The 27,283-nt window shown below is 47.3% G+C and overlaps 1 protein-coding gene across 1 annotated transcript; it reads left to right on the forward strand.

The window, feature by feature from the left end:
• The first annotated feature begins 7,746 nt into the window (after positions 1-7,746).
• Positions 7,747-26,502, forward strand: LOC124701664 (protein DETOXIFICATION 27-like). Its single transcript, XM_047233761.1, has 8 exons — positions 7,747-8,173; positions 24,111-24,652; positions 24,935-25,021; positions 25,152-25,208; positions 25,308-25,546; positions 25,662-25,780; positions 25,902-25,988; positions 26,085-26,502. Exons 1-8 carry the CDS (start codon positions 7,829-7,831, stop codon positions 26,130-26,132), a joined length of 1,524 nt encoding a protein of 507 aa, XP_047089717.1. The 5' UTR covers positions 7,747-7,828; the 3' UTR covers positions 26,133-26,502.
• The last annotated feature ends 781 nt before the right edge of the window (positions 26,503-27,283 follow it).

The following is a 27,283-nucleotide window of genomic DNA, read 5'->3' on the forward strand; positions in this document are numbered from 1 at the left end:
GCTCCATACGCCAGCATCCTCATAGCCACCGTGCACTTCTGCAGTGACGAAAATCCAACCAAACCATTGCAATCCGCCTTGCATCCGAAGTAGGGATCAAAGTGGCGGATGGCATACACAATTTGCAGAAATAGCTTTCGCTCATCCTGAAACGACGCCGGAAAACACTCTCACCGTGCAATGGATTGTCGGCGAAGTAGTCGGCGTACAACATGCGGTAGCCCTCCATTCGCTGTCTCGGCTTGCACTTCCGGCGACCTCGTGCCGACCCACCACGCCGACGAGTTGCCGGTCCGGCGTACATGCTTGCCAAGCAACCAAGGATCATCATGTGCTCGTCGTCTTGGGCGGCTGCTGCCATCTCTTCTTGCATAAGCTCGACGAACATCTGCTCCTCCTCTTCGTCCGAGTCCATGGCCGGCGAGGCAAATGGACGAACACCTGACGGGCGTGGTCGAGGCAACCCGAGCCGCGAGCGACGACGAGCAAGCAGGCCGGAAAACAGGCCGGCGGAAGAGCAGCCAGATAGGCCGTCGTCCAAACACGGCGGAATATAGGCAGGAGTGGCGGCGCAATCTGGGCAACAAGCCGGCGGGGTGGTGCCGGCGGCGAGAGAGATACGAGGGGTGGGGGAGATTTTGAGCGACGTGGCGGTGGGGTTCGTGCGTCGAGTCACCGACAGATCGGGCCCTTCCCGCTTTTCACTCGTCCGGAGTCCTCGAGAGCTCCCGGGGGGGGGGCGTGGGATCGCCGGATGAATTTAGGCCCAAATCCGGACGAAAACGAGGAACCCGGGGCGTGACTGGGCCGAATTTCGCCGTCCGGATGGAAAAAACGCTCGCCGGGGGCCTCCTCGGGGGGACGAGTGGAGATGCTCTTACTTCGGCAGCACACAGCCATGGCGGACTTGGTATTGGTAGACAGGCAGCCGGACATGGGCGACGCTTGTATTTTGTGAACTTTTTTATAGTGACGTATTCCAAAATTTGTCCGCTCATGCTGATTTGCAGAGGCTTCAGAAAGTTTATGGGTACCAAATAGGTTTCGATAGGCTCAAGCCAACCTTCCAATTTCAGGAAGAAACCATCAAATTTATATGTCTCACCAATGGTTTTTTTTAACTGCTCACCAATGGTTTATGATGAAAGGTAAAAGTTTTGTAAATAAGGGAAGCAAAATAATTGTTAAAACAAAGGTAAATCGATCCCCTTAAATAAATCGATCTCTTAATGCATCTGTTTCTATCTGTGCGACCTAAACGCTAGGTCCAATGGTAACCGGAAAACGGATAACGCGGTCAAACCAGTCTGTTTGACCCCTATTTCTAGTCAAAACTTGGTCCGACTTTGCACGTGCTGCGGACACCATGCACATCCGTACGTGTCCTCCCTAGATATTCCCGAGCTCGAACATCAACGACCGAAGGAGGCGAGGAGACGTGGGTCCACGCAGTCGAGGGGCATGTAGTCCTTAATGGCGATCCTTCGTTCTCCCGAGGCCCCATATGTGGCCGAGCTCCAGTCCACTGCCCACTAGTAGCTTCCGCTTCCAAACCCTAGACCACTAAAACTACGTCCACGGTGAAGGGGGACTGTTGGTTTCAAAGAAGCTGCAACGAACACGAGCCGGGTGGACTCGCCCCTGTGGGCACACTCGGCATCAAACCATTGAGGTCCACCCGGAGGGCCTCGACGACTCCGACGTCGACTACAAGGCGCACAAGGATGAGGCGAAACAGGTGGCACCGCCCTAGTTACCAGCGCCACAAGTGAAAAAACGAGGGTGTCAAAGGAGGAGCTGGTGGGGTACACATTCCCCACCTCGCGGCCCGGGTGTAATAACCCAGAACATAGGAACAACGAAGGGTAGATTTAGGAATGGGATGTGCATTTCATCGCAAAACGAGGGAAATTTTCGCGCCTTATTGCAACTAAACCTAAGAGGGATCGAGGTTCTCTCTCAATTGCAACTAGGGTTAGGCAAGTTGAGTTATGAATTTTGACATGAACTCTTTTGTATCTTGTTGATTTTGGGATTTGATTTCATATAACAAGATATATTGACTTGATAACTCAAAGATTAAACAATAAGCAAAAGTGAATATGAAATATGAATTCATAATTTAATACAACTCATAAATTCAAATGACTTTGAATTTCAAATTAGAAATGAATAAATACAACAAACATTTAAAAATAGAATTATTACAAATACAAATAAGCTCATAGAGAAACCTTGAGCTTTATTGATATACACACACATACATTGTCTTTACAATATTCTTGATACAAGAATTTAATGAAAAATAAACCGAAATAGAAAGAAGATTACATTATTTGATCCTAAATTAAAATCCTAGACTAATGACTTGGAAGAAATGCTTCTGTAGTCATATTCACCTTCAAAACCTGCAAGAATAAAACAGAAATACTATACATGGGTTAAATAGAAAGCCAATATCCAGTTTTGGAAGGAACCAAGTGTCACATACACTTGTGCTTGTCCAAAACCATGGACAACACAAGGATAAGATGAAGCATACCAAACCTGAGCACACCCAGGGGCTCAAGTTTCACCATATGAGCACACAGCTCATGGGTTGTTGTGCAAGCAACAGCAAGGCAAGGCAAGGCCTAGTCTCCAGGCTTGTGTGGCATGGCCAGAGAAGAAGGACCAGAGGTATAAGTAGGGTAGAAATCCTAGAAACGATGTACAGTCGACCAGATAAGTATTCACCAGGTAACCAGAGAAAGAAAATAGGATAGAGTTCATCCTGTTCTTGCTCAAGAACAGCACCAACCATCACAGAACCCAACCATCCATCCAAAACCACCAAGTAATCAACCAGAGAAGCATGGTGACCTAAGGAGGAGATCAAACAAGAGCTGGAGGTGAAGGGCTGTGAACATAAACCAACCAGAAGCATTGCATCAAAATAATATTTCTTTCTAGGAGTTGGAACACGGTATACCTAGTTCCTGGAGTGGATCCAGTGGATCCAATCCATTATTTATGCATGACACAGGTCATGGGATTGAGCAGATGCTCAAGGGGTGATCATCACTTGGATTTCACCAAGGATCACTGGCAGAAGAGGAAAACCACTAGAGCTAGAGCCATCGAGATACAAATCCTGTGCATATAAACTAGAATACATGCACGAGATGTGCACACAAGCAAGCACACATGCACGGATAGCACCGAGTAGATGGATTACTAGGAATAGCAGCTACCAAGAACCACCCAGTGAGATCCTAAGCAAGTAACCATCAGGAAACCCTAGATTTTCTTGACAGGCAAGCATAATGGCATTCATATTAATTATGATTCCCAACTATGCAAGCAAAGATGAGTAGCCAACAAGATCCAGCCAATTATGTGAGCAACCAGTCAGTAGCAATGCTACTAAGATCACAACAAACACAAATCCATCTAATTAAAGCAAAACATTAAATCATCACTATCCAGTAATGGATTCAGACTTCATTTATTTCCAAATGGATCATGGAAATATCAAATCATGCTTAGCAAGTCATTTAATTAACACTGCATAAGCAGTTCATCAATAATTAATCCATCCAGGCATGAATACATAACAAATCCATGCAACAATTATATAGTAGCATCACTGTGAGGCAACACAAGCATGTACCATTGCATCCTAGCTACTGGATCAAGTCCGAGGAGCTATGGATGGCAACGAAGACACACACGGAGAAGCATAAGCATGCATGAGTAGCGACATCAACAAGCAAACCATTCCTTTAGCAAAGGAATCCATCAGTAACCAGCCACTAACATTTAATTGATCAAATGGATCAATTAGATCAAGCCAAGCAACACAGAGAGTCTAGCCACCAGGATCTACTCATCCAATGAATCATTGGATCATATAGAAGGCACAGAATCACCTCACAGGCATCACAAGTGCCACAGTAATAGCATAGCATGACAATAAGCATCACCAACAAGTAAATGCATAGCAATATACCTAGACAAGCAAGCAAGGGACACCAGTAAGCCTAGGTAGCATGTTGAGCATGGCATAGCAAGGCATATCATGGCAGAAGTGAAAAGGGCAACAATGACCATGAACAACAAGCAGCATACACTTGGCCAGTAACCAGAGATGGGTTAATTGGCCAGGGCTTGCAGAGAGGGAGCGTAGAATGCATAGGCGACAGCAGCAAGGCCCTTTGTGATCCTTGGATCATCAGGAAGCCTGGGAGCCAGAGGAGGAAGAAGTACAGTAGCATAGAGGCGCACATACTTGGTGATGAGGAGGAGGAGGAGGAGGAGGAGAAGATCTTACCCGCGCCTGGAAGAAGAAGCTACGGCATGGCGAGGAAGTGCCCGCGCGGCCGTAGCAGCTGCAAATCCAGGGAGGACGCCGGCGTTACGCCGACGAGCTCCACGAACAACACAGCACCCTGGGGACGACGGCACAGACGCTGCCAACGCAGCACCCGCACCAGGACAGTCCAAGGAACACACTAGCGTCGACGACGAGGTCAACAGCTCGCCGGAGACCACCAATCGCCGGAGGTGATTTGCTTCCAGATCTGGCGAGGTGGCGATCTGGAAGAGGAGGAAGGATTCGACGAAACAGTGCGGATGGATCGATAGATCTTCGCGCGGCCGTTCAGGCGGTGTCGGCGGTGAGGTCAGGGGCGGTCGGACTTGGCTGGAGCGTGGCGGCGGCCATGGCGGCGACGTTATCGCCTCGCGGTCGCCACAGCGCTAGGTTTTCGTGAGAGAGAGGAGTGAGTGAGTGAGTGAGTGAGTGAGGTGGGCCGGACCGATTCGGTTCCACCGAACCATTTTTGTGCAGGCCTTAACGGGCTGACCAAATGGGCCAAATAAGTGGGCTAGCCCAATTGGGTCAGGGGGTATTTTGGTCATTTTCTATTTGAAAATAACCCTTGAATTTAACCAAATTTTAAATAATATATATACCTCTAAAAATCCAAGAAAATTTGGATTAGTGAATGAAAAATTATTCTTAACAAGAATAAAATAAGAAATAAAATTTAGAAAACAATTCGAATTTTTAAATTTTTGAATCTAAATTCAAACTTGGAAGTTTTAATTTGTAATTTTCCTTGTATTTAAAAATCAAGGAAAAATTTCAAATGAGTTCAAATATTTGTTTTCAAATATTTAAAAAGGAATTATTCCAAGTCATTTCTTTTAAGAAAGATATTTTCCAAAGGAAAATATTCTATTATTCTTATTTCTTTTATTCCTAAAATATAGAGAAAACTCTATTATTTCAAATTATTTTTGAAATAAATATTTTCAAAAAGGAAAATTTTATTACTTTTAAATTCTTTCCTTTCTAAAAAGAAAGTGATTTTATAACTTAAAAGTAATTGCAAATTACTGCCAAAGGCATAAAATCTTAATTTAACCCTAGATCTTAATAAAATATTGGGGTAAGGGATTCAACATAAAATAATACATCCATGCATGCATTATTTGGATTTTATAACATTGTCCTTACCGGACAATGATGCTTCTTTACAGAACCCGAGGTCCAGGTTCCATCCAACACATTGAACTGCACTATCTCGCAGTCCACAGGCAAGTTCACCCTAGCTCATGTCATCTTGAGTATTTTCTATCAATTTACCGTAAATCTATATACTTATCATTCTTGCATTGAAAATGAAATGTTACTTTTTCAATTATGAATATGACTATGTGGCTGGCAATGGAACCATGGTATGTGTTGACATGGTGGAGGTTCCATTGCAAGGGTCTATTTATTTAGGACTAATCACCAATGCCGTCTAGTGATTCTAGCGCCGTACATTTTGCGTTGACCATAAGATCTATAATGGCTCTGGGGAAGCCAGCTGTATCTTTTCCCTCTCGCATGCCAATGGACTAGTGATAAGGGTTGCCTGTATCGGTCTATCTTTGGTAAAGGTGGGGACATGTGGTCCTTCACGGTCTACCATTAGATACAAGAGAGGGTAGACTTATTAAAGGTCTATGAAGGATTATAAGGGTTGTCCAGATCGGTCTATCTATGGTGTATAGGACAAGGCACATGAGTTGTTCAGAACGGTCTACCATAATGGTATAGGTGAGAACAAATGCCTGGGTTGGTCTACCCATAGATAAAGGAGAGGACAGACTTACAAAAGGGTGGGTCTGCGGGGTCGCGGAGAAGGCGGAGAAGGCGGTGTGGGCTTGAATCTTATTTCCTAGCCTCACACCAAGGAAGTGTGAACGGGGACAAGTTCCTGCGGCTGGCAAAAAGGATAAGGTTTCTTATGGGAAAAGTAACGCACCTCTGCAGAGTGTATCAAATTGTGGTTGTCACTCCCAGTTCCGGGAAGGGAACTACGAACGCGGAAGGAAAGGAACTCCGTGAAGTTCTGGTCAACCTGTGAAGACTGGCGGGCATAGTTTTCAGAATAAAATCAATCTTTTGAAGAAATGTTGTCGAAACATGCATTGACCTAAGATTTTCTGATCGATGGTCGTAGCTAGTGCATCATACACCTTTTCCCTTTTGAACTTGTTGAGTACCTCTGTACTCACTTTCTTTCGACACCCTTGCTAGACTGTGACATGGAAGTGGAGGCCAACGACGGAGCACCGGAAGGGGGCTATGAGTTGGTCTACGAGGAACCTGATCTGTCCGGAGGAGTGGAAGGAGTAGACTATGGGATAGTCTACGGAGCTGACAACACAGAGGCAGCGAAGTAGTAGTTTACCGTAGTTATCTTAGAGCCGAGCAGCGTAGTGGCATACTTAAATAAGTTGCTGAGCTCTCTTTTATCTTTATGTTGTATTGTAATAGTACTTAAGTTATCTTAGGGTGTTCTCATCGGACCTCTGAGAATACCAACTTGTTAAGACCATAATTGTAATATTATCTCGAGTATTATGACCTACAATGTTTCTGTTGTAACACTCTGAGGGTTGTGATATTTGTGAAGAAGTCCCTTCATGAAGATCATATCAACGACTTGTATACTACAACATGCAATGGTATGCTGGGTCACCGCAGCGGGCACCCGGACTGGTCCCATTACCTCAATGTTCGAAATATTGGGCCGCCGATGCCCTAACAACCTTTTAGCTGGTGCAACACAACACTAAAGATGTCTTCTATCTTCAAAAAATATTTTTGTACTAGTTAATTGAGCCTAACCTACATCTTCAACCTGGATTAGCCACTGCCCACTCCGTTTCCGCAGCGTTATCCTGGCACGCCGACGCTAATTGGAAGGAATACTAATCCGCGTGTGCTAGCACGTGAAGGATTATATAAATTGATGTTGGTGCGTGTGATCGAGTGTGGAATTGCATCAGGAAGGAATTCCCGGAGACGAAGCAGAGAGACGTGTGGACTGTGGAGTGTGGAGTACGTGTGGCGCCGCCCGATTTCGGCGTCTCCCGGAACACGGGATTGACTGATGATGACGACCGAGGTTAGCGAGTGAGTAGTAGTATTGTGCTTGCAACCGGGTCCCGCCGCCGTAACCGTGTGCCGATCGAGCAGTGGGCCGAGCACAATCATGGCCGGGTTCCGACCGCGGGCCGCTCACGCACTCATCATCATGCCGTCAAAACTAAAGCTCGAGTATACATATTTTTTCCGTCCCCGTTTGGACTGGCCAAAACAACCACGTACGCGTCCACGCAATAGCCACGTGCCAAACTAGCTCCTCCGCTGCTATTAAAGGCGGTCGCCCACCTCCTCCCTTCTCCAAAACCAAATCGGCAACACAACTCATCAGAAACCTCCAACACCCAGGGGCCCAACAACAACAAGAGGGAGACAGAGGCTTCCATCGGTCCTTGCTCCGCCATGGCCGACCGGGATGCTGCATCACGGCGAGGGGCCGACGACGAGGAGCGCCGCGCGGGCCTCCTCAACGGCGGCGCGAAGAAGGCGGACTGGCAGGTGCTGTCCGCCGCCGCCGCCGCCGGAGAGGAGGACGATGACGACGAGCAGAATACTAAGCTCGGGCGGAGGGTGTGGGCGGAGTCGAAGAAGCTGTGGGTGATCGTGGCGCCGGCCATCTTCAGCCGCGTCGTCACCTTCAGCATGAACGTCATCACGCAGGCCTTCGCGGGCCACATCGGCGACCTCGAGCTCGCCGCCATCTCCATCGCAAACACCGTCGTCGTCGGATTCAACTTCGGCCTCATGGTACGTCCGATCCCCACGTTTTCATCCCCCACTTAATTTCCATCCGTCCTTCAACCTTCATTGGTTCGTTCGTCTCGTCGGTCTGTTCCGTTCCGTTACGACCGGACGGTCTTCCCGATATGGCTGGTATGGTCTTCCCGATATGGCTGGTATTCCGGGCTGCTCCAGCGCAGCAAATCCACGCAATAAATCTCGAATGTTTCCAGCGAAACATGTCGCGTAAACAGCTGCTGCTTATTTGAAACCCACAGGAATTAGCTTGGCCTGAGCTGGCTGGCCTTCGATCGCTGCCCTTGCATAGTTCACGTTGCCCTCGAGCTGAACTGACCCGACTCGACCCCATCACACGCTTCGTGATACTGTATATACGTCACGCCGTACGACAGCACGACCCTCTACCCTGCATTGTGGAAGACCCGCCAGTACCGAATTATTTTGGGCTGCTTATTTTGGGTTCAGTAGGCGCAAGCCTCGCCGGGTCCCTCCTTCATATCTGATCTTGAATAACTGATCTTCTCCCAGGACTACATTTTCCCTCCTCTGCCGTCTGGGTTAAATTTCGGAGTAGTTCACATGGCCAAATGTTCAATATTGCTTTTGCCTTGTTTCGAAACAAAACAAAAAAGTTCATGATTGTCAAAATTTGGAGTACTGCCTCACGTCAGTGTCATATTGATTACATGCATTGTCAGATTTATTGTCTAGAAAGCTCGGTTGATTTTTGCCAGCCGCTAACTTTCGTCGGGACGGAAACGGATACCCATCACACGAAAATAATTTGGCTGCTTTTGGAATGTTGTGGCTGGCCATACTCGCAAGTTCTGGATAGCTCCAAACCGGGGGACGAGTGATCAAGAGCGACCGCGTCGACTCCAATACAAGCTGCTCAGCTGCATCGGCATCTTTTCCTATAGGTTACTGTTTTTTATATTTATTTTTCCTATATATAGATTTGGAGGTTTCTATAGTGATTTTGGTTTCATCACCTCAAAAAAGGTTATTAAAAGGAATGTGACGTGAAGAAAATATGCAAGCTGCGTCGACTTTTTTATACATAATAACGGAATAACGCAGATGTACGGTCATAATTTTGAATCAAAAGTGCAAACCATAATTAATTCCTTTCTAAAAATGTAACTTCTGTTACCCTGGCGCGGGTCCCTCTTCTGCATTCGATCTTCGAGACCTGATCTTTTCTTGATTAAAAGTGCTAGATTTTGGGCCCCAAGGATGATTTTACTTTTGGAACTGCGGCCCCAAGGATGATGATTTGCCTCGTCTGGCTGGGTTGAAGTTTCGGACTAATTACCATGTTTAAGATTGCCAAACTTTCGAGTAGCTCAGTTCGTGCCATACTGATCTTATGCATTGCCAGATTGAGAGTGGATTTAGTGACCGGGTGTATACGTGTGCACGCACCCCGCATCGTCCGATTTGCTTTGAGATTATCTCTCCATGCGTTGATGCTCACGGCTACCTAACGGTGCGGAATCTGCTTTGAGTGGACCTGAGGCCAGCTGCTGTCGGCTAGCGCATGCGTGAGCGCGTCAAATCAATCTTAACAGTGCTGACCGCGACGTCTTCTTCCTTCAGCAGCACTTTAGATGATTTCTGAAGAGTCTTCGCGATTGATGACCCAATCGAGTCAACGGAGCTCCTGGCGACCTCACCATCGAGGTGCTACTGGACGATGAGCTCCTGGCTGACCGCGGCCACCTCCACTTTCGGCCCCCAGCCGGCGCCGTCCCTCCTCCGGCTGCGAGCTCAGGCGGCCTGACATTCCTCTGCCACCAGGCGACTAGCTTGCCTGCTACCTAGCGCCCCTCCACTCCTCCCCGCCGACATGGCCTACGCTGTCGCCGGCCGCTTTCCTACTCCCTAATGGGCGCCATCCTGCTCGACCTCTCCCACATCTTGCTCAAGAACAGTTCGATTCAAGGTAGAGGTCGGGGTCGTGGTCAGTCGAGGCTGCTCGAGCTGAGACGGATAGGGCCAAGACGCGAGGGGGCACTGGAAGTTGCTGGGCGGCAGACTGTGTAGTGCCTCGTGCGGCTGCCGGCGGCGCTGGCGCATTAGCGAGGAAATTGGGAGGCTCGAGGCTCCGCACGATTCCATTGATGCATCTCGCAGCATCAACGAGCAGTATCAACAGTAGCGCCGCGCGAGATAGCTTGCCCAGCAGCGTCCCGCGCCTCCAACGTTCGTGCGCCCCAGCCCGCCTCCAGCGCTGTCCCCGACTTGGAGGTCGACACGAGGGTGTCGATGTGCCGTGGAGGGCGACCAGACGGAGGACTTGGAGGTCGAGACGGAGGATTCTGGGGGGATTTCCGCCGCCAGCGCTGGAGAGACAGGAGTAGATGGACGTTCTGGCCGTGATTCTTCAAATCAGACTCAAGGCTCTGCTCCAAGCGATTGCTCCGCTGCTCGCAGCTCTCGCTGGAATTCTCCCAGACCGTAGATGTGTTAGACAGAAACATTTTAATCTTAGTTCGTATACCTACATCAATCGAGAAAGGAGATTTAATTCTATAGAAGAAAAAGAGCATGGAGATTGGAGAGAGATTTTGCGGGGATATTTTGTTCGCTGAGGAGATCCTGGCCGGAATAAGCAGGGTGCGAGCCGCCGTCGTGCCCCTCGTTCCCAACCTCGCGCTGCGTCCTGATGCTCCACGCGAGGGCGCCGCCGGATGTGGGGCAACCCTGCCGACGGGCAGCTGGACGGGGATGCGAGCGGACACACGCATCACCGACGAGCTCGACCCGGGCTCCTTAATTTGGGAAAAATCGGGCTCCTAGTGGCGTGGGCGGTGCGATGGAAGAGGCCACGCGGAGTGGGCCCGGTGATGGGAACGGGTGACGGGGTGGTTTCTCGGAGCGTCCGCGCAAGGAGCGGAGGTACACAGCCCAACGGCACAGCACACGGCGTGAGACACGTGTTGGATGGAAACCGCGTGCTCACGTATACACCTGATCACTAGGCTTCATCCGTTGCCAGATTTGTGGGTCTAGAGTTAATGGGTATATTTCTATATATATAAGCAGCCAAAAAGATATATAATGCTCGTAATTTTTTTCAAAAATTAATCCTCATCACAGGAAAAAAAATGTGGCCTAGGTTTTTTGTGTATACGTAACACACACTAAGTTTCCACTAAAAACTTGCAATTATATATTTTACTATTTGTTATAGGATAATGTTCACAATAACTTTAAGAAAATTGTAGTGAAGATACTTGTCTAATATGTGGTGATTGGGCCAAGGTTTAATTTGCAATTCAAAAAATTATTCCAGACCCCACCAATATTTCTAAAGGTTTAGAATTTATCTCGTCTACATTTTGTCAAAACAATTGTTTCCAAATTGAAATTTCATTTGAACTTGATTTACATCTAGTCCAAGAAATCGAGGAAAAAATATATTTGAGAACCCACTACAGTTGCAAAAATTTCTTTACAATTTAGTTGAGATTTAGAAGTTAGAACCCAGTCTGGACTCTAGTAGAGAAATATTAGATGCGGAATGGTTCTCTTCTCAGGTCTAACTAAGAAGGTACTATCACATCACATATTATGGTACTATAGTACCCACTATGACAAGTCTAAGGTTAAATTATGGTTGGTTACCATATTCCCTCTCCTGGCTACCGGAATTCCAGCTGCCCACTTGTTATTACTCTTGACAAAAACAAAATAGGTCTTACTTTTGCGGAGAAGTTCATACACTTTTAGCCTGATGAAGAGGCACTTTTCCGGTTTCATTGGCTGCAATCTATGATTCCCCTTTTGGCTATGCGGAATTCCGCTTGCCAACTATATATTGTTTCACTTATAGGGTGTACTCCAAATTGTAATGTCAAAAAAATGGACTGGCCTGCACCATGGCACTGAAGGTCCCTATCAACTAGTACATGTAGAAATCAATTCTGCTTACACAACCTTCCCCTTCCATGATCCAACGTGGTACTAGTATATGTGAGAAGGCACCAGAAGTATCAGGTCTCCCAATCAGCACTTCTCCAATATAGGGATCAGGGTGATTGATTGTCTTCGTCGAGAAATATATGTATGGTTGGATGCGATTTATGGTTTCCCTCCCGGGGTCGCGGTTGGGAACCATACACTTCTAGTGCATCCTTTTTACAGTGTAAGAAATTGATTGGCATGCATATCATGACTGTGCACCACAGTCCACACACTTGAGGAAATTCCTCTCTCAACTGAAGGAGATAGTTGCATACGCAGAAAGCACATCTGCTTACACAACTTTCTCCTTCCATCATGGATCGATGTGAGAAGGCACCAGGTCAGAATTACAGAAGGATCAGCTATGTGTTAATCTGAAAGGTACCAGGAGGGATCAGGTCTCCAAATCAGCATATCACCAATATAGGGACCAGGGTGATCGACTGTCTTCGTGGAGAAATATATGTATGGTTGGATGAGATTTACTATGATATCCATCCGGCGCTCTGGTTGCCGACCATACACTTCTAGTGCATTCTCTTTATAGTGTAAGAAATTGATTGGCATGCATATCATGACTCTCAACTCAAGGAGATAGTTTTTTTTTTTTTGCGGGTAAACTCAAGGAGATAGTTGCATATTCAGAAAGCATATCTGCTTACACAACTTTCTTCTTCCATCATGGTAATCTAATGTGGCAACTGAGAAGGCACCATACCAGAAGTCCAGAAGGATCAGCTATGTTAATCTGAAAGTTGCTCTGCACTGCTAGCTAGCCTTTTCTTTCCGTCTTGTGGTGCTCCGGATGGAATCAATTCCACCGCCTTTTGTCGAGTTTGATTCACCTGGTGTGCGGACAGTAATCAACGAGACGTTTCCATTAGACTGCCGGCCTGTGGATGTAGTAGCAGTCGCATTATATATACTCCCTCTGTCCGCGAATAAGTGTACATCTAGGTTTTCTGTTTAGTCAAACTCTTTAAACTTTGACCAAATATATAGGGAAAAGTAGTGGCATTTATGACACTAATTTAGTATCCCGAGATTCGTTTTGAAATGTAGTTTCGAATTATACTAAAATCTTATTATATGTGTTTCTACTTTTTTTTCCACGGTTGGTCAAAACTTAAAATATTTTTTTTTTCGAATGGTCACCGGGGGGAGAGGTTCCCCACCTGAATATATTTGAAAAAAAGGGGAAAACCCCAGATGGTTTACAGCAGAGAGATAGAGGGGCAGAGAGGTGGAGTTACATAAGGGGAAGAGGGTAGCCTAAAAAAATTAGGTACCGCCTAGGCAAACATGCCAGGCATCGATATGAGAGTGCTGTGAATCCGGAAACCGTCCACGCCACATGGTCGCATCATCCCGGCACAGTTTTAGGAGGAGGGGGAGGGAGGGCGCCTCGCCTCTGAACTGTAGGATAACGTTGCATAGAAAACAAAAATTTTCCTACCGCGAACACGCAATCCAAGCCAAGATGCAATCTAGAAGACGGTAGCAACGAGGGGGTATTGAGTCTCACCCTTGAAGAGATTCCAAAGCCTACAAGATGAGGCTCTTGTTGCTGCGGTAGACGTTCACTTGCCGCTTGCAAAAGCGCGTAGAAGATCTTGATCACGATCGGTTCCGGCGCCACGAACGGGCGGCACCTCCGTACTCGGTCACACGTTCGGTTGTTGATGAAGACGACGTCCACCTCCCCGTTCCGGCGGGCAGCGGAAGTAGTAGCTCCTCTTGAATCCGACGGCACGACGGCGTGGTGTCGGTGGCGGTGTAGAAGTCCGGCGGAGCTTCGCTAAGCAAACCGGGCAATATGAAGTGGAGGAGCAAAGCTAGGGTTTGGGAGGGGGTGGCCGGCCACTCTATGGGGGCGGCCAGCTTGTGGTCTTGGGGTGGCCGGCCCCCTCCCTTGGCCCCTCATTATATAGGTGGATCCCAAGTGTTGGTGTCCAAGTCTTCGAATAAGACCCGAAACCAAAACCTTCCATAGGAGGGGCAAACCTAGCCCAACTAGGACTCCCACCCAAAGGTGGGATTCCCACCTCCCATGTGGGGGTGGCCGGCCCCCTATGGTGGAGTCCACTTGGGACTCCACCCCCACTAGGGCTGGCCGGCCATGGAGGTGGAGTCCCTTGTGGACTCCACCTTCCTTGGTGGTTTCTTCCGGACTTTTCTAGAACCTTCTAGAACCTTCCATAGAACCTTCCGCGACATTTTATTCACATAAAATGACATCCTATATATGAATCTTATTCTCCGGACCATTCCGGAACTCCTCGTGATGTCCGGGATCACATTCGGGACTCCGAACAAATATTCCAACTTCATTCCATATTCAAGAACTACCATTTCAACATCCAACTTTAAGTGTGTCACCCTACGGTTCGAGAACTATGCGGACATGGTTGAGTACTCACTCCGACCAATAACCAATAGCGGGATCCGGAGATCCATAATGGCTCCCACATATTCAACGATGACTTTAGTGATCGAATGAACCATTCACATACATTACCAATTCCCTTTGTCTCGCGATATTTTACTTGTCCGAGGTTTGATCTTCGGTATCACTCTATACCTTGTTCAACCTCGTCTCCTGACAAGTACTCTTTACTCGTACCGTGGTATGTGGTCTCTTATGAACTCATTCATATGCTTGCAAGACATTAGACGACATTCCACCGAGAGGGCCCGAGTATATCTATCCGTCATCGGGATGGACAAATCCCACTATTGATCCATATGCCTCAACTCATACTTTCCGGATACTTAATCCCACCTTTATAGCCACCCATTTACGCAGTGGTGTTTGATGTAATCAAAGTACCTTTCCGGTATAAGTGATTTACATGATCTCATGGTCATAAGGACTAGGTAACTATGAATCGAAAGCTTATAGCAAATAACTTAATGACGAGATCTTATGCTACGCTTAATTGGGTGTGTCCATTACATCATTCATATAATGATATAACCTTGTTATTAATAACATCCAATGTTCATGATTATGAAACTAATCATCCATTAATCAACAAGCTAGTTTAAGAGGCATACTAGGGACTTCTTGTTGTCTACATATCACACATGTACTAATGTTTCGGTTAATACAATTCTAGCATGATATATAAACATTTATCATAAACATAAAGATATAAATAATAACCACTTTATTATTGCCTCTAGGGCATATCTCCTTCGAGTCTCCCACTTGCACTAGAGTCAATAATCTAGATTACATAGTAATATACCTAACACCCATGGCATTACGGTGTTGGTCATGCTTCGCCCTAGGGAGAGCTTTAGTCAACGGATCTGCTACATTCAGATCGGTGTGTACTTTGCAAATCTTTACTTCTCCATCTTCGATGTACTCGCAGAATCGAGTGGTAACGCAGCTTGATATGCTTCAGCCTCTTGTGTGACCTTGGTTCTTGTGCATTGGCGATGGCACCCATGTTATCACGGTAAATGATTAATGGGTCCAATGCACTAGGAACCACACCGAGCTCTACAATGAACCTCTTCATCCATACCGCTTCGATGAAGCCTCTGAAGCCGCTATGTACTCGATTCCGTTGAAGACTTCGCCACCGTGCCTTGCTTCGAGCTTGCCCAGCTATCTGCGAGCACCATTCAATATAAACACGTACCCAGATTGTGACTTAGAGTCATCGGGATCGGTGTTCCAACTTGCATCGGTGTAACCGTTTACAACGAGCTCTTGGTCACCTCCATAACAAAGAAACATATCCTTAGTTCTTTTCAAGTACTTCAGGATATTCTTGACCGCTGTCCAGTGTTCCATTCCCGGATCACTTTGATATCTGCTAGTCAAACTAACGAGCATGTGCTATATCCGGTCTAGTACATAGCATGGCATACATGATAGATCCTACTTGCCGAGGCATAGGGGATATTATTCATCCTTTCTCTTTCTTCTGCCGTAGCCGGTCCTTGAGTCTTACTCAATACCTTGCACGGTAACATAGGTAAGAACCCTTTCTTACTTTCGTCCATTCTAAATTTCTTTAGAATCTTGTCCGAGATATGTACTCTGTGATAGCCCTATTAGGCGTCTTGATCTATCTCTATAAATCTTGATGCCTAATATATATGATGCTTCACCAAGGTCTTTCATTGAAAAACTATTATTCAAATAACCCTTAACACTCGCTTAATAGTTCTATATCATTCCCGATCAATAATATGTCATCTACATATAATATCGGGAATGCTACTGAGCTCCCACTCACTTTCTTGTAAATACGAGGCCTCTCCATGACACTTTGTATAAACCCGAAGTCTTTGATCACCTTATCAAAGCGTCGGTTCCAACTTCTTGATGCTTGCTTCGAGTCCATAGATTGAACGCTGAAGTTTGCATACTTTGTCGGCATTTTTAGGATCGACAAAACCTTTGGGTTGTACCATATACAACTCTTCCTCAATGTCTCCATTAAGGAATGCCGTTTTGACATCCATCCGCCAAATCTCATAATCGAAAAATGCAGCTATTGCTAACAAAATCCTCACAGATTTTAGCTTCGCTACCGGTGAGAAAGTCTCATCGTAGTCAACTCCTTGAATTTGTCGGAAACCCTTTGCGACAAGTCGAGCTTTATAGACGGTAATATTACCATCGGCATCTGTTTTTCTCTTGAAGATCCATTTATTCTCGACGGCCTTTCGGCTCTCGGGTAAGTCTACCAAAGTCCATACTTTGTTATCATACATGGATCCCATTTCGGATTTCATGGCTTCTTGCCATTTGTTGGAATCTGGGCTCATCATCGCTTCTTCATACGTCGCGAGGTCCTCATCATTGTTATCCACAATCATGACATTTAGACAAGGATCAAACCAATCGGGAGTGGTACGTTCCCTTGTCGATCTGCGAGGTTCGATAGTTTCCTCGTTCGAAGTTTCATGATCATTATCATTTGCTTCCTCTCGTTGCCGGTGTAGGCGGTACAGGTACAACTTCCGTATCTGCGCTACTCCGATCAACGAGTATAGATTCATCAATCTCATCGAGTTCTACTTTTCTTCCAGTCACTTCTTTAGTGAGAAATTCTTTCTCAAGAAAGGTTCCGTTCTTAGCAACAAAGATTTTGCCTTCGGATCTGTGATAGAAAGTGTACCCTATAGTTTCCTTAGGGTATCCTATGAAGACGCATTTCTCCGCTTTGGGTTCTAGCTTGTCCGGTTGTAACTTTTTTACATAGGCTTCGCAACCCCAAACTTTCGAGAACGACTGACTTAGGTTTCTTATTAAACCATAATTCATACGGTGTCGTTTCTACGGATTTTGATGGTGCTCTATTTAAAGTGAATGCGGCTGTCTCTAATGCATAACTCCAAAAAGATAACGGCAAATCGGTAAGAGACATCATAGAACGAACCATATCTAAGAGAGTTCGATTACGACGTTCGGACACACCGTTTCGTTGTGGTGTTCCCGGTGGTGTCAATTGTGAAAGTATTCCGCATTTCTTTAAATGCATGCCAAACTCATAACTCAGATATTCACCTCCACGATCGGATCGTAGAAATTTAATCTTCTTGTTACGTTGATTTTCTACTTCACTTTGGAATTCCTTAAACTTCTCGAAAGTTTCGGATTTATGTTTCATGAAATAGATATACCCATATCTACTCGGATCATCTGTGAAGGTTAGAACATAACGATAACCACCGCGCGATGCTACGCTCATTGGTCCGCACACATCGGTATGTATGATTTCCAATAAGTCGGTAGCTCGCTCCATCATACCGAGAAAATGGAGTCTTAGTCATTTTTCCCATCGGACATGCTTCGCATCTATCAAGTGACTCAAAGTCAAGTGATTCTAGTAATCCATCAGTATGGAGTTTCTTCATGCGTTTCACTCCAATATGACCAAGACGACGAGTGCCACATATAAGTAGAATTATCATTCAATTTAATTCGCTTAGCATCAATGTTATGTATATGCGTATCACTACTATCGAGATCTAACGAAATAAGCCATTCTTTTGTGGTGCTCGACCATAAAAGATATTATTCATAAAAATAGAACAACCATTATTCTCGAGACTTGAATGAATAACCGTCTTGCATTAAACAAGATCCGGATATAATGTTCATGCTCAACGCAGTACATAATAACAATTATTTAGGCTTAAAACTAATCCCGAAGGTAGATGTAGAGGAAGTGTGCCGACTGCGATCACATTGACCTTGGATCCGTTTCCAACGCGCATCGTCACTTCATCCTTCGGCGGTTGTCGTTTATTCTTTAGTTCCTGTTTCGAGTTACAAATATGAGCAACCGAACCAGTATCAAATACCCGGTACTAGAACGAGAACCAGTGAAATGAACATCTATAACATGTATATCATATATACCTTCTTTCTTCTTCTTGACAAGGCCGCTCTTCGGATCAGCCGGATACTTGGAGCAATTACGCTTCCGAGTGTCCCTTCTCCCTTACGAGTAATAGCACTCGACATCGGGCTTAGGGCCGTTCTTAGGTTTCACGGGAGGCGTGGCAGCTTTCTTGCCACCCTTCTTGAATTTTCCCTTAGACTTGCCCTGTTTCTTGAAAGCTGGTGGTCTTGTTGACCATCAACACTTGGTGCTCTTTCTTGATCTCAATCTCGAGCAGCTTTTAGCATGCCAAAGAGTTCGGGTAACTCCTTGTTCATGTTCCGCATATTGTAGTTCATCACAAAGTTCTTGTAACTTGGTGGCGGTGATTGAAGGACACGATTAATCCCCGAGTCTATTAGGAATCACTATTCCCAAGTCATCGAGTTTCTTCGCATGCCCGGTCATGGCGAGCATGTGCTCACTAACGGAGCTGCCTTCTTCCATCATACGAGTTGAAAAATTGTTTCGATGCTTCATAGCATTCCACGGCCGCATGAGTCTCAAAAATAGTCTTCAACTCTTTCATCAACTCATGAGGATCGTGGTGCTCAAAGCGTTTTTGAAGATCGGATTCCGGGCTGCATAAGATGGCACACTGAACTTGAGAGTACCGAGTTTTCCGAGTCGCGTAAACAGCTTTTACTTCATCGGTTTCAGTTTCGCGGGAGGGTCACCTAGCGGTGCATCAAGCACATATTGCGGATTTCCGCCGGAGAGGAAGATCCTCACATGACGGAACCGGTCGGTGAAGTTGCTACCGTTGCTCTTAAGCTTTTCTTTCTCTAGGAACTGGTTAAAATTGATTGGGGACGCCATCTCTACAACATATATTTGCAATAGTTTAGACTAAGTTTATGACAAATTGAGTTCAAATTTTAATTCTACATAATTAAAAATCTAGATGAACTCCCACTCAAAACAATATCCCTCGCATTGTCTTAGTGATCACACGAACCAAATCCACCGCACCTAAACCCGATCATCACGAGAAAAGGTGTGATTTCATTGGCGAACACTCAAAGTGTTCATCATATCAACCATATGATTCATGCTCTACCTTTCGGTATCATGTGTTCCGAGACCATGTCACGTACATGCTAGGCTCGTCAAGGCCACCTTAGTATCTCGCATGTGCAAAGCTTGTCTTGCACCCGTTGTATGTACTTATTGAATCTATCACACCCGATCATCACGAGATGCTTCGAAACGACAAGACTTGATAACGGTGCTACTAAGGATGAACACTTTATTATCTTGAGATTTTAGTGAGGGATCATCTTATAATGCTACCGTCGCGATCTAAGCAAAATAAGATGCATAAAAGGATTAACATCACATGCGAGTTCATATGTGATATGATATGGCCCTTTTGTCTTTGCGCCTTTGATCTTCATCTCCAAAGCACGGACATGATCTCCATCATCTTCGGGCATGAACTCCATCATCGTCGGCGAAGCACCAAGGTCAATGGCGCCGTCTTCATGATTGTCCTCCATGTAGCAACTATTACAACTACTTTGAAATACTACTCAACATGAAATTTAAAGACAACCATAAGGCTCCTGCGGTTGCCACAATACAATAATGATCATCTCATACATATTCATCATCACATTATGGCCATATCACATCACCAAACCACTGCAAAAACAAGTTAGACGCTCTCTAATTTGGTTTGCATATTTTACGTGGTTTAGGGTTTTCGATATAGATCTAATCTACCTACGAACATGAACCACAACGTTGATACTAATGTTGTCAATAGAAGAGTAAATTGAATCTTTACTATAGTAGGAGAGACAGAGACACCCGCAAAGCCTCTTATGCAATACAAGTTGCATGTCGAACGAGGAACAAGTCTCATGAACGCGGTCATGTAAAGTTAGTCCGAGCCGCTTCATCCCACTATGCCATAAAGATGCAAAGTACTCAACTAAAGATAACAAGAGCATCAACGCCCACAAACCATTGTGTTCTACTCGTGCAACCATCTATGCATAGACACGGCTGCGATACCACTTGTAGGATAACGTTGCATAGAAAACAAAAATTTTCCTACCGCGAACACGCAATCCAAGCCAAGATGCAATCTAGAAGACGGTAGCAACGAGGGGGTATTGAGTCTCACCCTTGAAGAGATTCCAAAGCCTACAAGATGAGGCTCTTGTTGTCTGCGGTAGACGTTCACTTGCCGCTTGCAAAAGCGCGTAGAAGATCTTGATCACGATCGGTTCCGGCGCCACGAACGGGCAGCACCTCCGTACTCGGTCACACGTTCGGTTGTTGATGAAGACGACGTCCACCTCCCCGTTCCGGCGGGCAGCGGAAGTAGTAGCTCCTCTTGAATCCGACGACACGACGGCGTGGTGTCGGTGGCGGTGTAGAAGTCCGGCGGAGCTTCGCTAAGCAAACCGGGCAATATGAAGTGGAGGAGCAAAGCTAGGGTTTGGGAGGGGGTGGCCGGCCACTCTATGGGGGCGGCCAGCTTGTGGTCTTGGGGTGGCCGGCCCCCTCCCTTGGCCCCTCATTATATAGGTGGATCCCAAGTGTTGGTGTCCAAGTCTTCGAATAAGACCCGAAACCAAAACCTTCCATAGGAGGGGGCAAACCTAGCCCAACTAGGACTCCCACCCAAAGGTGGGATTCCCACCTCCCATGTGGGGGTGGCCGGCCCCCTATGGTGGAGTCCACTTGGGACTCCACCCCCACTAGGGCTGGCCGGCCATGGAGGTGGAGTCCCTTGTGGACTCCACCTTCCTTGGTGGTTTCTTCCGGACTTTTCTAGAACCTTCTAGAACCTTCCATAGAACCTTCCGCGACATTTTATTCACATAAAATGACATCCTATATATGAATCTTATTCTCCGGACCATTCCGGAACTCCTCGTGATGTCCGGGATCACATTCGGGACTCCGAACAAATATTCCAACTTCATTCCATATTCAAGAACTACCATTTCAACATCCAACTTTAAGTGTGTCACCCTACGGTTCGAGAACTATGCGGACATGGTTGAGTACTCACTCCGACCAATAACCAATAGCGGGATCCGGAGATCCATAATGGCTCCCACATATTCAACGATGACTTTAGTGATCGAATGAACCATTCACATACATTACCAATTCCCTTTGTCTCGCGATATTTTACTTGTCAGAGGTTTGATCTTCGGTATCACTCTATACCTTGTTCAACCTCGTCTCTGACAAGTACTCTTTACTCGTACCGTGGTATGTGGTCTCTTATGAACTCATTCATATGCTTGCAAGACATTAGACGACATTCCACCGAGAGGGCCCGGAGTATATCTATCCGTCATCGGGATGGACAAATCCCACTATTGATCCATATGCCTCAACTCATACTTTCCGGATACTTAATCCCACCTTTATAGCCACCCATTTACGCGGTGGTGTTTGATGTAATCAAAGTACCTTTCCGGTATAAGTGATTTACATGATCTCATGGTCATAAGGACTAGGTAACTATGAATCGAAAGCTTATAGCAAATAACTTAATGACGAGATCTTATGCTACGCTTAATTGGGTGTGTCCATTACATCATTCATATAATGATATAACCTTGTTATTAATAACATCCAATGTTCATGATTATGAAACTAATCATCCATTAATCAACAAGCTAGTTTAAGAGGCATACTAGGGACTTCTTGTTGTCTACATATCACACATGTACTAATGTTTCGGTTAATACAATTCTAGCATGATATATAAACATTTATCATAAACATAAAGATATAAATAATAACCACTTTATTATTGCCTCTAGGGCATATCTCCTTCATGAACACCGCCGCGTTCCGCTGCTTCCAAAGTTGCCAGCAGCAGAGCAAGGCAAAGGCCGGCGCCGTTTCCATGGAGATCGACGACGGCATGGGAAGGAGGTGGAGGTCCCTGACGTGGAAATCTCGCGGCACCTCGACGCCAATCGTCGACCAGAAGCGAGCAGCAACGGGACAGTGGAGTGTCATGTGGCTGGCGGTCTCGAGGGTGGCATCACACAGGGGGCAGCCAGCCCCGGCCGCATCCACAATGGTCTTCCGAAGAAGCGTGTCGGGAGTCTGGACACGCGACAAGGTGAGCAGCCATCCGAAAAAGCTGACTCGAGATGGCGCATGGCATCTCCAGAGAAACCCCGCGTTGGCGGAGCTAACCCCGCCAAAGTTGCCGAGCCTGTATAGAGCGCCGGTGACCAGCTTGTTCCGGGGCCCGGAGCAGCGGGTGAGAGAGCGCCGACCAGCCCCATCGCCCAGCGCCACCTCGTCAAGAGCGGCCCGGAGCGAGTCCAGCTCCCTTGCTCCAACCCGCGAGAGGCGCGGAGCCAGGATACTGTCAATCCCACCAGCCAGAGCCTGAGCAACTGTCGCCTCGGGCGCAGTAGTATGCGAGTAGAGTGCCGCAGCGGAGATCGACAGTGGCCCACCAGGAAGCCAGTCATCGTGCCAGAAGGAGGTGCGGCCACCGTCCCCGATCTCAACCCGAGTGAGGCAGCGGTAGAGAGGCAAGAGCCTTCGCAGCGCCGCCCAATGCCCACCCGAGGAGGTTGCCGGGCCAGCGACGATGGATCCGTCGCCAATCTCAGTCCAGCGCCAAGCAGCCCAAGGGGAATCCGCCTGAGTGTGTAGCCTGTGAAGAAGCTTGACGAGGAGGCACGCGTTTTGGAGCCCAAGAGCGTGAACGCCGAGGCCGCCCTCATCTTTGGGACGGCATACTTTGTCCCAGGCGACGAGGCACTTCGCGCCGGAGGCCCGCTCATCGCCAACCCCCCAGAGGAAAGCGCGACGAAGGGCGTCAAGGGCGGCAATGACGGAGGGAGGAAGCTGAAGCGCCGTCATTGCATGTGTGGGAAGGGAGTCCAACACAGCGTTGACGAGGACGAGGCGGCCAGCCGGGGAAAGCAGGAGCGCTCTCCAGCCCGAGAGGTACTTGTCGGCTTTGCCGATGAGGGGCGCGAACGCCTCGAGCGCGAGCTTGTCGCAGGAGAGCGGCAGGCCGAGGTAGGTCTGGGGGAAACCCTCCACCACACAGCCGAGCACCTCGGCGGCGGAAGCGAGAGACTCCGGGTCCAGGGACATGGGAACAAGGGTGCTCTTGGAGAAGTTGATGACGAGGCCGGTGGCGGCAGCGAAATCGTCGAGGATGCCCTTGAGTCTCTCCTAAACCCTAAATTTAAAATATTTGACTTAGTACAAAAGCTAGAAATACACTTATTTGTGGACGGAGGAAGTACCTGAACTACGACTCTACGAGGTGCATATATTCCTGAACTACTACTCTACGAGGTGCATATATCCCTGCACGTGCATATATTTTACAGGTAAAAATGAAATCACCTTTCCTGAACTACGAGGTGAACCTGAATACATGATGATTTACTGTCGACACTGAGGAAGTACATGGCCCTGCTCATCTCCACGTCTGAAAATACAGACGCGATTGATTACGATCGCTATCAGTATCTTATCATCGCCAAACCAAATATTGGCACTGCTTGTATCTAACTAATCTAACTGTGGATTAACTGCTGGTGTTGCAGCTTGGCATGGCGAGCGCGCTAGAGACGCTGTGCGGTCAGGCGTTCGGGGCGAAGAAGTACCACATGATGGGCGTGTACATGCAGCGTTCGTGGATCGTGCTGTTCGGGTGTGCCGTCCTCCTCCTCCCCATGTACCTCTACGCGGAGGACGTGCTGCTGCTGACGGGGCAGTCCCCGGAGCTATCGGCCATGGCGGGGAAGGTCTCGGTCTGGTTCATCCCGCTGCACTTCTCCTTCGCCTTCATGTTCCCGCTGCAGCGGTTCCTGCAGTGCCAGATGAAGAACTTCGTCAACGCCGCCGTGTCCGGGATCGCGCTCTGCGTGCACCTCTTCGTCAGCTGGCTCTTCATCACCAAGCTCGGGTACGGGCTCGTCGGCATCGCCCTCACGCTCAACTTCTCCTGGTGGGCCACCGGCGCCATGCTCTTCGCCTACGTCGCCTGCGGCGGCTGCCCCGAGACGTGGCACGGCTTCTCCTTCGAGGCCCTGGCCGACATCTGGGACTTCGTCAAGCTCTCAACCGCGTCAGGGGTTATGCTATGGTAATTCGTGATACTCTGCGTGTGCTCCATTTTACCATTGCACGTCTTAGTTAATTATAGAGTGCGCCTAGCCGCCTAGGACATCCGGCTGCATGGGCCATATGTAAACCTGACTGACATATGCGATGCGCCTGTGTTTTTGCTGATTGATTCCCGGCAATCGGGCGTCAGACCCAATGCGCATAGATAAGCATAATTTCCAGATGACGACGGTCGATAAATTAAGGTTCCAATGTTTCATCTCTATGTCCACTGACACCAAGTTTTTTTTGTGTGTACCAGCCTCGAGAACTGGTACTACAGAATACTCGTCCTTCTGACCGGGAACCTGAAGAACGCGGCTATCGCGGTGGATGCGCTCTCCATCTGGTAAGTGGTGATCTACTTTTTCGTCCATGAAGATAACTAATCGTAATTACCAGAGGAATGCTGTTAATTTGATCGACGGTCATTCTGACGATGCAAATGTTTTCTTTTTTTCTTTCTTGGGCGTGGACAGCATGACGATTAACGGATGGGAGATGATGATTCCATTGGCGTTCTTCGCGGGCACTGGGTAAGCACGCACTACTTTCTTGTTGGTCTTGATCTACTGAGCAGTTTGACGCAGACTGCAGGATACTAATCTTAGCATATATCGGCCGTGAATTTGCAGAGTTCGGGTGGCGAACGAGCTGGGCGCCGGGAACGGGAAGGGCGCGAGGTTCGCGACGATCGTGGCGACGCTGACCTCGCTGGTGATCGGGCTATTCTTCTGGGTGCTGGTCATGGGACTCCACGACAAGTTCGCGCTCATCTTCACCTCCAGCGCCGTCGTGCTGGACGCCGTCAACAACCTCGCCATCCTGCTCGCCTTCACCATCCTACTCAACAGCATACAGCCCGTGCTATCAGGTACCCAGGCCCAGCTCGATCCCTTTTGTTATCTAGGCCGAGGCCGGGTAGCCCAGTGCTTACTGACGTATGGGCTTTCTAAATTACTAAAACTGATGTACTTTGTGAAATGCAGGTGTGGCTGTTGGGTCTGGGTGGCAGTCCATGGTGGCCTACGTCAACATCGGCAGCTACTACATCATCGGCCTCCCCTTGGGCATCCTACTCGGCTGGTTCTTCAACCTTGGCGTCCTGGTACGACCTGCCTACATCTCTTTTTTTTTTTTGACCCGGCCTACATCTCTCTTCAACCTTGGCGTCTTGAACTGTCGTCAAGTCTCTTTTTGTTGCTGCGCTAACTGTTTTTTTTTTGCAGGGGATATGGGCGGGCATGATCGGCGGAACCGCCGTCCAAACCCTGATTCTGGCCATCATAACCATACGGTGCGACTGGGAGAAGGAGGTGAGCGAGCCCGTAGAACTTTTTGCGAATATTTACATGTCAATTGGGTGCTGGTACGAAGTAGCACTGATATGTTTTTTCTAACGCCATTGGCAGGCCTTGGTCGCAAGCACGCGCATGGACAAGTGGTCGGAGGTGCGCTGATGGAAAGAGCAAATATCGGCCGGGGCATCTGGTAAGCATAAGTGAGGCCGGAGGGATGGTCTCTGGGTTTTCCCATTCGGATCGAAGGGCAAGAGGGCTATGATGCTCGCACTTCAGACACGGATGCATGGGAGAGTGGCTTCAAGCGGTTAGGCTCTCGCACGCGGTGGTGGTGGCGGTGGCTTTGTTTGTTTATATGTGTGCAAGTAATTTGTACACCGATTTTGATCTTCGTATGTCTTTAGCCGTTTACTTATTGCTCGTATCTAAGCAATTGTACGACTAATTGGACTGAAGGTGATTCTTTCTCTTCTTTCTGGATGTTGCGTTTGCTCGTGTTTCCAAGAAAGGAAAAATGTTTGGACTTCAATTTGAATGGAGGGAACCGAAATACTATCTTGCAACAGAATTCGGTGGCTGCAAGCTACCGCTGCCATCATATACATCATTCCGATGGATAACGTCAACATGAGTTGACCTTTGGAAAAGAACAAAGAACGGGAGCACGTTAAATGAGATGACCTCTGGCATTTCGAATAGAATATTATCTTTCTTTTTCGAAGGGCCGGTGGCTGAATTTTACTAAGAAGAAAAGAGGAAGTTGTACAAGTAGTACAAAAAAAAAAGTCTACGTGGGTTTGAGATTAGCCCGCACAAAGCAGGCTGCAGGCAGCCAAAAAAATGAGAAAACAGTCTCGACACAAAGAGCCTAGGACCCACTTAATGATCTATGATGCACCCTTGTAGCGCATCTTCGAAGAAACTAGCGCATCCCGGACTCAGTTAATGAGCTATGATGCACCCTTGATTTCCTCGATAATCATCTTTTTTTTTGCGAAACACAGTACAATCAAAGATGCTCATACACGCGCAACACTCACCCTATGAACGTACACACGCACATCCTACCCCTATGAGCACCTCCAAAAGACTGTGTTGAAGAACTGATCCGGCAGGACGGAAACGTCGCCTCCCACTGAAGAATATTCTGCCTTTTTTATGAGACACCAAAGTGTCAAATCTGGGATTTGAGCTCTGGTGGACTGGAGGTGCCACTACCCTCCTAACCATCCAACCACAGGTTAGTTCTCCTCGATGATCATCTCAAACACTCGATCTACTGTGTTGTATTCTTGATGGAAAATCCTGAC

Source organism: Lolium rigidum, chromosome 3, assembly GCF_022539505.1.
Source record: "Lolium rigidum isolate FL_2022 chromosome 3, APGP_CSIRO_Lrig_0.1, whole genome shotgun sequence".
Taxonomy (NCBI): Eukaryota; Viridiplantae; Streptophyta; class Magnoliopsida; order Poales; family Poaceae; genus Lolium; species Lolium rigidum.

Excerpts from the sequence above, each read along its gene's own strand:
- LOC124701664 (XM_047233761.1), top strand. The coding sequence starts at position 7,829 with ATGGCCGACCGGGATGCTGCATCACGGCGAGGGGCCGACGACGAGGAG. Across the intron at positions 25,022-25,151 it reads GTGGATGCGCTCTCCATCTG|CATGACGATTAACGGATGGG; the intron begins GTAAGTGGTGAT and ends GGGCGTGGACAG. Across the intron at positions 25,781-25,901 it reads TCTTCAACCTTGGCGTCCTG|GGGATATGGGCGGGCATGAT; the intron begins GTACGACCTGCC and ends TTTTTTTTGCAG.